At 37.2% G+C, this 12,390-nt stretch overlaps 1 protein-coding gene across 1 annotated transcript in view; it reads left to right on the top strand.

The window, feature by feature from the left end:
• The first annotated feature begins 102 nt into the window (after positions 1-102).
• Positions 103-12,390, top strand: part of LOC128026494 (serine/threonine-protein phosphatase 2A 56 kDa regulatory subunit delta isoform) — a 28,879-nt gene continuing 16,591 nt past the window's right edge. Inside the window, exons 1-3 of the mRNA XM_052613696.1 lie at positions 103-359; positions 1,121-1,204; positions 2,640-2,811. Coding sequence (XP_052469656.1) covers positions 228-359; positions 1,121-1,204; positions 2,640-2,811 — 388 coding nt within the window. The 5' untranslated portion in view covers positions 103-227. The remainder of the gene's footprint in view (positions 360-1,120; positions 1,205-2,639; positions 2,812-12,390) is intronic.

Genomic DNA, 12,390 nt, shown 5'->3' with positions numbered 1-12,390 from the left:
GTCACCAACACCAGTCTCCCTCCCACAATCAATTCCTCTCGAGACAATCTGCACTTCCACTTGAGATAGATAAGCCGTCAACAACAGCTGTATTCCCCTTTCTCTCCGCAGCCAGGACCCCGTTCAGAAAGCTCAAAAGACTGTCTGATACAAAAATCGGCCAATAGAAAAATTCCGATATGCTGTTGCCAGGTAGTTTCCAGCCTTGCTGACCAATTAGATTACGAATGGTGAAGGGAGGGCGCGGGGAGCTGGAGGTAACAGTGTGCGCGAGAGCCCGAGTGCGAGGGAAGCCTTATCACGGAGGCAAGGCTAAAGACAACATTTGCAAAATGCCGAATAAAACTAAGAAAGAGAAGGTAAAGTACAGATTACAATCATAACACGTCTTATCAATGTGTCAGATAATTAAGTTTGTATAACAATTACACTATCGCATTTGCTGGCGTTGTTTTTTATAAGAGAAGGCCGCGCTAGCCGCTAACTTAGCCCGCTAAGGGCGCAAATTTCGCCTGTAAGTCTCAAGTAAAAATACTGACAGTTGCATGTTCACAAGATTTTTTAAATAACGACAACGCGTTTTCTTTAGTTCAGCGTGACCTGTATTCAAGATGTCAGTCTTTTATGTTTGAGAGAATGCTCTCCGATAGCTGTTTCACACATATAGTGAGATTATGATCGGCCGTTAATATGTGAATAGAGGCGTAACGTTATTAGTTGACAGATTGCAGCATAAGCTGAACACGCAAACATGTTCTCCTGTCCCTGCATGAGTCAATGATTCAGTGGACAAGCTGTGGGCATCGTTATATAAACGCTCGATATATTAGTGGACAAGTTTGTCACTGTGCATATGATGCTGGACGGTGTGAACTCAAATCATTTCTCATTCCCAGAAAGCAGTCAATGTTTTGATTGATTCAAAAGCTAGTTTACAATTGGGCTGCTGGTGGCCATCTCCCGTCATACCTGTCCTGCAGCATGACATGCCCTTTGATCTGACTTGTTTGCAGACCACCCCCCAAAAAAAGGCTATTTTAAATGTGATCAGAATAATAGGAGCCTCATTTGATTTTATGACTCTGAATTAAATGTATTGGTTCTTTTGTGGTCATTACAGGAACCAAACAAATCTGCAAAAAGCAGCACAAAGAACAGCAATTCCAGCGGTGGAAAGGATGCTGGGACTGAAAATTCAGAAGAGGTAAAGATGACCGTTTTAAAAACATTTCTTGTTTGACCGCAGGGCTGCTTAGTGGACTTGGCACAAGTACTTGCTTGTGTTAAAGCTGGGCTTTTTCTTTCCTCGGGGCACAAGAAAGCTAAAACTCAATATCAGAGCCTTTTTGCGAGGCAGTGTTTATTATGCATAGTAATATACAAAGTAATCTCCGGTTGATTTGCTTGTCTTTTTGGCTGCTCAGATTATTTTTATATAGTTATTTTTTTTTTTAACAGTTGCACATTTAGCTTGTCAAACTCACAGGTCTGAAGTGTATCGTACCGAGGATGGTTAAAACTCTTGATATCTTCATTCCTTCCAGAAAACCCTCATTTCTATTTCTGCTTTATTAAATAGCCAAGATTGAAGCGGCTCTTAAAGCTGTCCTTTATTCTTCTACATAAAGCAAAGCAATCCTCCCTCAAAATGAGCCTTGACTGTAGGTTTGTCTCTGTGTTATTAAATCAAATAGAAGTAGCTTACAATATATATTTTCTGTCCTTCCTTCTCTGTCTTCAAGCCATGCTTTATTTTTGTGACAGGAGTACAGATCAGGTATTGCTTCGACTGCACAAAAAGTTGCACAATCAATCACAGTTTCCCCAAATATGCTATCTTTATGATCCTTTTCTATTTAATGTTTTGAGAGTTTTTGTTTAATAGAATAGAATAATTTTTATTCTTTAAATTATATAAATGTGGTGTTTGTACACACATAAAGCTGTTTTTCATTATTCATATATTTAACTGGTGCTCAATATTGCATTACAGCTAGCTGCTTCCAAGTGAGGCACAATGCAGTTAAGGGACTTAAATATATATTGTAGTTCGGTAGATGCTTTCAAACAGCATTGTGATTAAGTTATGATGAATAGAGATATGTAAAAACAGTTTTAATGTATATAGAGGTGCAACCAAAACTGTAATTGACTGATATTCAAGGTATAGAAGAAGAAATGTTTATCTAGAAAAATACCAAGAGAGATGTAGAAACTTAACGGATGTACTTTATACACAATGAAGTCAGCTTTTTTAAAGACCCAATAAAATAAATGTCTAGTTTTTACTGTATTGTCTTTAAGGCCGTTTATATGTTGGTGTACTCTTCAAGTTGGCCATTCGCTTTTAGTAGATGCAGACATTTTAAATGTAGTCTTTCACTTCTGAGAAAACTGACTCTAGCACTGATGAGTGTATCCAAATATTTCTCCAATGAAATGCTCTCCATAATGAGTTTGTCCCCCTTTTCCTCTTTTTTTTTTTGCAGTGTTTTTGTCTCTTATGTTGTTTGCCACCAGGAAGACACTGGAGTCTGACGTTCTGTGACCAAAAGTGGTGCTATAGCATAGGATGGCATTATGTGCCCATTTTGATTCAGAACATTGTTTTTTTTTTTTTTTTTTTTTTTTTTTTCTAGGCCCAGCAGTCAGCCAGCAAGCGTCCGAGCAACAGCACTCCACCTCCCACTCAGCTCAACAAAATTAAGTACTCAGGTGGGCCTCAGATTGTAAAGAAGGAGCGTCGACAGAGTTCGTCACGATTCAACCTCAGCAAGAACCGGGAACTGCAGAAGCTTCCCGCTCTCAAAGGTAGAAATGACTCCAAACAGAACATAGCCCTAACAGTCACCGCTCACAGTTTTTCTTTCTTTGTTGATGATTTCTTGGAAGTGATCAAATGATCTGTTGTTGTGTACATATCACAGTGAATGGTGCTAATTGTGTTGACTGTCGGAGGGCAGCCTCACATGACCCTGGAATTATTTTTACTCCTTTACTGTATCAGATGGAGTTTGGTGTTTGAAGTTAGACATATCAAGTATTGTTGTTGTTTTTTTTTAGCAAATTGGGTTATACATTTGGAATCAATACACTAGGAATAGTGCACTATTGATTTAAATATGTCTTTGCTTCAATGGAATAGATATTGAGAGTTTTCACCATTGAAGATCATTGGATGTTCCTTTTTTTTAATCTTTCTCTCATTTGTTCCCGTGATCGTGTTGTTCCGACATAGTCTCAGTCAGGGAGAGTCCTTTCTGTCTGGCCACGCAGGGAGTTTGAGCACATGACAGTAATTGGATCAGCAGTGCAAGTGTCTGCACTAAGTAGGACAGTGAAACCTTGCCACAGCTCACAATTTAGAGAGTTACAGTCTAATCTCCAATCTAATCAAGCCTGTTACTTGCAGTCCCTTTATTAAGAATCTGATGTGGATTCATCCTAGAAAGCATATGGTTTGATTAATTAATTCAGCGCAAAGTCATCAACTGTTGTGTGGATTTTATTATATCAGGTCCTGTTTACACCTGAAATTAATATCCATCTCAGGTAGTCATCTGATCACATGTGGTCAGCAGAGTATGAGCATTTAAAATGCTTCTCAAATGCTTCCTTTGACCACTTGTGAACTATTTTTAGTTTGCAAATGTTGTGGTCACATGAAGTTGTTGTATTTTCAGTCCTTTTAAAGGTTTTTTCCCCCATGGACCAAGTGTAGAATCTGTTATGCAAATCAGTGGTTATCTACACTTGATCAACACATCCAGATAGATCGTCTCCCGAGGTAAAATATATCGCTGTTGATCCATATGGACCAGGCCCCACAGTTTGGCATGCATTTAATACCTGATTTAGAGTCAACCATCATAGAACCATCATAGAGTCAAAGTTTATCATTTGTATGTGTTTTGTCTGGTCAGTTTACACATTCAAATGATTTTAAACCATTCCAGGACAAGAAGAGGCGAAAGAAAACTTGATTCAGTACTCGTGTGCTGTTTTCTGCACGCACAGCAGTGCGTTTCAGAGAGCATGCAAACACAGAGTTGATTCTTTTGCATCTCCTTGTACTTGAACAGACACACAAGCCCTATTCGGACGCTGATTTTTATCGTATGTGGATGTTGGTAAAAAATTAATTTGCATGGCACCTCATAAAACTCATGCATTTGGTTGGCGATTTATTCACGGTGGAGGAGCGTTTTTTTGTGGGAACGCCGGAACTGCTCACGTGGTCAGTTGCATGTTTGTCTGCTGTTCATGAAATGGCACATGCTTGGAATGATGAGAATGAACGGATTGGAAAAAATTCCATGCAAACTCGTACGACAGCAAAAATCGCACCGTGTACGCCCGCCTTTACTGTCAGTCCCCGTGGTTTCATAACAGGAAGAATTATGCTCTCTTTTCGAGAAGAGTTGCTCTTGAAAGAGTAGTTCAGTTTACTGTTTCTATTATTAATATAATGTGAAACACCAGTTTGGTTTGAAATGTTTTCCATTGTGGTAGAAGTAAATTCTCAGTGACTATTGCACTGTGTTTTCGTTTTGGTGTTTTCCATCTACATGCCACAACAATGGTCTCGAATAACCACACTGTAAAATACTCTGGGAGCCTTGACCATTACACACATTCACCTTTCTATGCAGGGTGCCAGACAGATTTATGCATCAGGACAATGTCTCTGTGTGTTGGTTTCTGGCCCAGGCAACACTGTTTCTAGTGGTCTGGCACTGTCTCTGGATGTCCACATGGCAAGCAAACAGAGGAAGCATGGAGATCTCCCTTTTCCTGTCTTTGTGTGAGAATGAAGCCAAACCAGTTCAGTTTGTCTAGGAATTCAATTGAAGCAAGTGCTTTTACATCAGTATCTGCTTGATGCCAGTTTGAATGGCAGATGTGAGGCCTTTTTTTTTGTTTTTGTCTTCTGCAAAAAAGTTTTTATACTATTAAACACTAGCTTTTATTTATAAACAAGCATATTAATATCAATATTAACAAATTTGGCTATTATTATTATTATTTTCAGTATCAAGTTTAAACCTGAAGTAATGGTACTTTTAATGTTACTAGTGTGTTTTAAAAGGACAAGCAGGGAGAAGAATATTCGTGATGAATGAAGACTTAATGATTAGAGATACATCAGTTGACTAAAAGTTGATACAGGTAGAGACCAAATGCAGGATGACATCATGCACAATTTATTTAAGCATGTATTTTGGGTGTGTGTACAAGTAGATCAATTTTCTGTGAGCTCTGTTCTCTGTTTTGCAACATAAGTGGATTACATAAGTTCCGAGGTAACATATTTCAAGAGGCTTTCGAATGAGAGCTTTCTTATATTTTCACAGTTTTGTGAAGAACATTGTGTATCATGTGGTGGTTGCCTGCCGCAGCATGATATCAGTATAGCATACAGATGTTTGTGTGATGGAAAGCCTGCTCATTGTGTGAGGCATACAAGACTGCCACCCAACTAACACTCTATGACTGCTGAACATTTTTTGCTGAGTAAATTTAAACCTAGGATAACTTAAGCATAAAAACAAGATTTAGTTTTGTTTTACTAAGCTTTTACTATTATTTACTATTATTATTATTACAATTATTATATATATATATATATATTTAAATGAATGATTATTAGGTTAAAATGCAATCCCCTAGTTTCACAGACAAGGCCTAAGGCTAGTCCCAGACTAAAAATCATGTTTGAGCTGTTTTACCTGAAAGAAACTTGCACTGACGTATCTTAAAATATGTCAGGGCTAGGGCTGTGCAAAAAATCGAATGCGATTTTCGTGCACATCTCATCAGTAAAGACGCTCCTTTAATTAGAAGTATTATCTCCACCACGTGTGTTCAGATCAGGCTTGCCATGTTTTCACAACAAATCATGCCCTTTTGCTTCTCAAAACTAGTCTAAAACTAATGGGGGGTTCCAGGAGGTTCCCAGATAAAAAAAATTGCTTCCCGGGGTTAAAATATACGTTTTGTTTTTTGGCATGGTTGTCTTTGGTAAAATTCGCATTTTAGGGGCTAAATATCATGTTATTGGTATTGGGGCTGCTTCGAACCGCGGACATGGAAAACAACCGCAGACTTGGCAACACTGGTTCAGGTGGAGCGGCAGTTACTAAACAGAGCCATAGTCTACGGACAACTAACACAAAATCGCTTTCAAAATCGACAAAGAATCGCCACCGATTTTAAAATCGATTTTGTGTAGATTGTCAGTTAATTACGGCTCTGTGTAGTAAATGCCAACCAATGTTGCCAAGTCTGTGGTTGTTTTTCATGTCCGCGGGTCGAAGCGACAATACCAATAACATGATATTTAGCCCCTAAAATGCGAATTTTACCAAGGCAACCATGCCATTAAACTTAAAATTTAACCCCGCAGAGCGTTTCTTTTTTTATATACTTCTAATTACAGGAGCGTCTTTACTGATGAGATGTGCATGAAAATCGCATTAGATTTTTTTGCACAGCCCTAGTCAGGGCCATTGGCCCTGTCTATGAAACCAGGCCAATATGTTTTTTGTGCATATTTGAGATCTAATATTTTATAACTCTTAATTTTCATTTAGTATAATGTGATTTAACATTGTATTTGTTAAAGCAATATGTTTTTTTGGGGAAGTAGGCTTATAATTCACTTTTACCCTAAAGCATTATTATGGATTGTGGACTCTTTTTGGCTTTTTATTTTTGGGTGAACTATTCCTTTAGTGCTTAAAACCCCTTTTAAGCTTCTTGGTAAAATTACTGTAATATACAGCCTTGTGTGGCTTTTTGCTTTTTTGATGTAATGGCTTCACTTGAAAATATACTAGTGTTAAATAAACATACAGGTGCATGTCAGTAAATTAGAAAAGTGGAAAAGTTAATTTATTTCAGTAATTCAACTCAAATTGTGAAACTCATGCATTAAATAAATTCTATGCACACAGACTGAAGTAGTTTAAGTTTTTGGTTCTTTTAATTGCAATGATTTTGACTCACATTTAACAAAATCCCACCAGTTTCACGATCTCAACAAATTAGAATATGGTGACATGCCAATCACCTAATCAACTCAAAACACCTGCCAAGGTTTCCTGAGCATTCAAAATGGTCTCTCAGTTTGGTTCCCTAGGCTACACACTCATGGGGAAGACTGCTGATCTGACAGTTTTCCAGAAGACAATCATTGACGCCCTTCACAAGGAGCCACAAAAATTAATTGCCAAAGAAGCTGGCTGTTCACAGAGTGCTGTATCCAAGCATGTTAACAGAAAGTTGAGTGGAAGGAAAAAGTGTGGAAGAAAAAGATGAACAAAACCAACCGAGAGAACTGCAGCCTTATGATGATTGTCAAGCAAAATCGATTCAAGAATTTGAGTGAACTTCACAAGGAATGGACTGAGGCTGGGATTAGGGATGGGCATTCGATTAAATTTTCTTAGTCGATCGTCGGGAGAATTAACGATCGACTATCGATTAATCATTAATATTTTTTATAATATAATTATTTATTTTTTATAATAAAAAAATGCAATGAATACAAAAATGCAGCGTGTTTTTCCTCGGTGAGACCTTTATTACAAGATCAACTTGTGGCAGACAGTTAAACTACGTTCAGGCAAACCGAACATATATGCGCGTGCATATGCAGTGCTCTAAAGCAGCGGAACCTGCAGCTGCTAGCAGGCGTTCTTAAACAGAGACCTCATTTGTTCCAAAATAATAATAATGATAAAAGAATCATGTTAAACAATAACATTAAAAAAAAATTATAATACTTAGATCTGACAGATTTTGTTAAAATGTAACTCAAAACTATCCAAGCCAGAAGAAAAGGCCAGATATTAGCCTTTCCCAACAATTACGCTAATGTAACAAATTATGCTACTTAAAGCCTCATGAAAAATAACTAACTTTAATAACTAGCATACAACTTCTGCACGAGTCTACGAATTTTTGCTGAGAAATACCGCATGTTAACATGATCTGGTTTCAGACGCGACCGCAACCATGGTGACCGTCAGTCCAGCCGCCGAAAACACCCACTCTGAGGGAACTGACGTTGCCGGGATGCACAGGTACATCATTTGAGTCGTGGCCGAGTTGTACTTAAACACCCCATCGCAATGTTTGCAGTTAACTAGTTCGCTTTTTAAATCAAAATGGTCCCATTTGTGGTTCAATGTCATCTGCTGGTGTTGGTGCATTGTGTTTTTTGAAAACCAAAGTCACTGCACCCGTTTACCAAGAAATTGGAGCACTTCATGCTTCCTTCTGCTGACCAGCTTTTTGAAGATGCTGATTTCATTTTCCAGCAGGATTTGACACCGTCCCACACTGCCAAAAACACCAAAAGTTGGTTAAATGACCATGGTGTTGGTGTGCTTGACGGGCCAGCAGAATCACCAGACCTGAACCCCAGAGAGAATCTATGGAGTATTGTCAAGAGGAAAATGAGAAACAAGAGACCAAACAATGCAGATAAGCCGAAGGCCACTGTCAAATAAACCTGGGCTTCCAGACCACCTCAGCAGTGCCACAAACTGATCACCTCCACGCCACACTGAATTGAGGCAGTAATTAAAGCAAAGGTAGCCCCTATCAAGTATTGAGTACATGTGCGGTAAATTAACATACTTTCCAGAAGGCCAACAATTCACAATTATTTTTTGTATTGGTCTTATCAAGTATCTCAGTTTGTTAAATGTGAGCCAAAATCATTACAATTAATCTAATACACGAGATTCACAATTTGAGTTGACTGAAACAAAATAACTTTTCAATGCCATTCTAATTTATTGAGACGTACCTGTATAACTTTAAGTTGTAGTCCAATTGTGTGACTAAAAGAACACTGAGATAGAGACGTCCTGCTCTGGAGTTGGTGATTTGCCTGTGGTAGTTCTCATTCTTATGACTGTCTGTTTGTGCTCTGTTGCTGAAGGGCAAGATAACTACATCATGAAGCGATGATTTTTTCCACTGAGTTTGGGGTTAGTAGTTATTTTAATCTGCCTGCCCTAAGAACCATGAACAACTCCTTCATCCCTCTTTTTTCATCTGTCTGGGAGCCCTGAGGTTATTGCATGTGCTATTCAAAAGCACTGGGTTGTTTCTTTGAATTGGCCCATAATAGTCACATTATAATCATACTATGTTGTTATTTTTGTTTGTTCATTAGCTAACATAAATTAACTAGGTCAACATTTACAATGTTAACATAACTGTTTGGTAGTTTTAAGGTGTGTGTGTGTGTATATATGTCTCAATTAGGGATGTCAACGATTAATCGATGATCGATTAATTGTCGATAAGAGATGCAATCGATTAAGGCTATCGATGGTCGGTTAACCGATTCAATGTTGGGCTGCGTGCGGCTCATGCGCACTCAACACGTGCGAGCGGCTGTGAGTGATGGTGACGATATATAAAAGCATCATCATTCATTCACAATGTACAAATTAAGCTTTTAATGTGATTTAAACTTTAAAGTACATTAAAATAGAAACAACATAAAAGTTCTTCAACATTAAATGCAATAGAAATGTAGTTACTAATCATTTCATCAGATAACTGTTTTATATCGTGCGCTTTGCAGGGCTGCGGGACACAGTCACAGGACAGGTAGTCTATTCATTCCTACAACTTGTTAATTCATTCCTACGAATTATTAATGTGGCAATTGTCCATGTTTCATTAATTTTGTTCCCTAAATAACCCATGATTTAAGTGAAATAAGGGAACAAATTAATAAATCGAACGAATTCTTAATTCATGAAATCTTTAATTTCCCTTCCCATGTTTACCACAGTAAGATATGCGAAAACAGTTATTAAAAGCGAAAGATAATAAAATAAACCTGGGAAATTAGAGGGTTAGACTATGAAGATTTAGGAAAAGAAACAATGCCTAAATATACTGAATTTGTGGAAATTCGTGACCAACCGGCAAACCAGAACAAAGCCTAAATGAAGACTATGGGGTCCAAAAGCATAGTCGCGATCTAACATTTTCCAGTTAACCTATTATTACTCTAATAAACAAAGCTTTTATACCACACTTGTCATAATCAGATCTTATAATTTCTAAATAAATAATTGCTGGATTCAAAACAGCGATTAATAGGCGCTGTGACCGACACATTCCTGGAGCATTCACTGCTGTCACTAAACGGTGACGCCGAGCATCGTTCACAAGTTTCTGCATGGACCTGACTAGGGCACAGGTTCTAAGCCCTGGGACAAAATGGGATGCTTTAAGGAAAATTTATAGCCTACTAAGTAATAGGCCCAACATAAAAATAACAATTTGTTTTCATGTTTTTTTTTTTTAAATAGGCTATGCGAAATATATCCGACTTAAATAGGCTAATTAAGATTAACGGATTTAAAACAGAAGTGTGGGCGCTCCATAAGTTCACAAAAAAAAAAAAAAAAGGATGACAACGCATTCTGTTTGTTTGCTTTATTTTACAAGAGCACAAATCTTCTGTTTTTATTGTGAGTGTGCACAAATGAAAGTAAACACTTTTGCGGAAAATATATATATTTTTTAATGTCTCAGCTGTTTCGATCGCCCCGGAGCCTGCTGCACACGTATATTCTAGCGATTCAAACTTACATCGCAGTCTGTTCATTATCAAAATAAAATGTCAACTAAACATTAAAAGGTTACACTGGTCAGTTTAAATAGACCGTAGTATACCGGTCCACTCTGCTGTTATGCCAAGGACGTTTTTGCTCATATGAAGAGGATCATCTTTTCCGTCTATATGCGAATGCATGTTAAGTACAAGCCTAGTTTACATTATAAATAATAGTTTAACATTCAAATACATTGCGAATATGGAAACATTTCGATTTGTGCCGAATGAGACATGAGCAATAACCTCCAAATAAATCTAGCCAAAGCCGCGCTCGCTCATCCTCGTCTGCACGCATGCACTGTCACGATCTAATGCGCTGTATGCCGGATTTTTAAAAATCTGACATTTTCTAGGACAGAATCCAGCAGGATCAAATTAATGTGAGCAACTGTGTTTTGGTGCAGCAGCGCCGATGTAGTTCACTTAATGTGCAGCGCAGTCACACGCGCTCCACATTTCGGATAATTTTATACAATAATGTCAGTTGAAAACATTGCAATTGTGCTTTAAAATACAACAACGAGCACCACAAAACCATTTAAAGAGGCGCGTTCTCCGAGCGGGATTGGAAACTGTCAACAAAGTAAAATGACCTCAAAAGTATGGCGCGCTCTCTTCATTTTATCAAATGATCATAATTGCATCTATTCATTTTATAATCCTGCTACTAGCATTTTATTCAGACTAAAACCTCTTTAATTCAAGTGAGAAAGCGTTTTGTGTGTGTGTGTGGCTTTTGCACATCCTGTCATACCGCTGACTGCGTGCCTGCAATAGACGCATTTTGCAGTATTATGGTTAACGATTAATCGATTAATTGATTGTTAATTTAAACGACGATCGATCATGGAAATAATCGAAATTTGACATCCCTAGTCTCAATAAACAATTGTTAGTCATGAACAAACCATTAGTGTGTGTGTGTGTATATATATATATATATATATATATATATATATATATATATATATATATATATATATATATATATATATTGTATGTATAAGGGCTGTGCGATCAATCAAAATCGCGCACAACCTGCCTGGCTCTGCTTTTAGAAAGTGTAAATTCAGTCAAACTGCTTTGCTAATTTCACTTGGATGAAATTAAACATTCAGCACCTTTTCCAAATGTTCTTAAAATCCCAAATACTTAATGAATAAATCAGCCTATGTAACCTATGTAATACTTTAATAATTGACTAAAGTAGTAGTTCATTATTTATACAAAATAAACTAATCTTGCCTGTGAAATTCAATAATTAGGTAAATTCTTTAAAAGTAGTAATACAATTATAATATTCCCTGCTAAAAAACAAAAACATAAAAAAACAATAAAACCCCTCCCAAAACACAATAGAAAATTTAATGGATTTAAGGGTTATAATGGGAATTATTTTAGGCTTTAATGTAAACTATAATGGTGTCTGCTGGTATTTGATGGATTCTATTGGTGGGATTCTATTCTGTCAGGTGGGAAACAATAGAACAACAGTAATTCCTATTGGAATAATGCCCAAAACACACTACAAAAAGTAATTTTGTAATTGTTTTAATGGAAACCATTAGGGCTGGGTGATTTATCAAATATTAGCGATTGTATCTGAAAAATGTTGATGACGATGGAAATTTCTGTTGTTCTAACTGTGAAATTAGTGAATTTCACTGTTATATTTACCAGTTTTCATAATATAGACAGATAGAGTGCAAAAGTCTTTTGGTATTCATTTATATACA

Source organism: Carassius gibelio, chromosome A13 (genome assembly GCF_023724105.1).
Source record: "Carassius gibelio isolate Cgi1373 ecotype wild population from Czech Republic chromosome A13, carGib1.2-hapl.c, whole genome shotgun sequence".
Lineage (NCBI taxonomy): Eukaryota > Metazoa > Chordata > Actinopteri > Cypriniformes > Cyprinidae > Carassius > Carassius gibelio.
The sequence above is the reverse complement of the archived record's forward strand: the minus strand, read 5'-3'. Positions and strand labels throughout refer to the sequence as shown.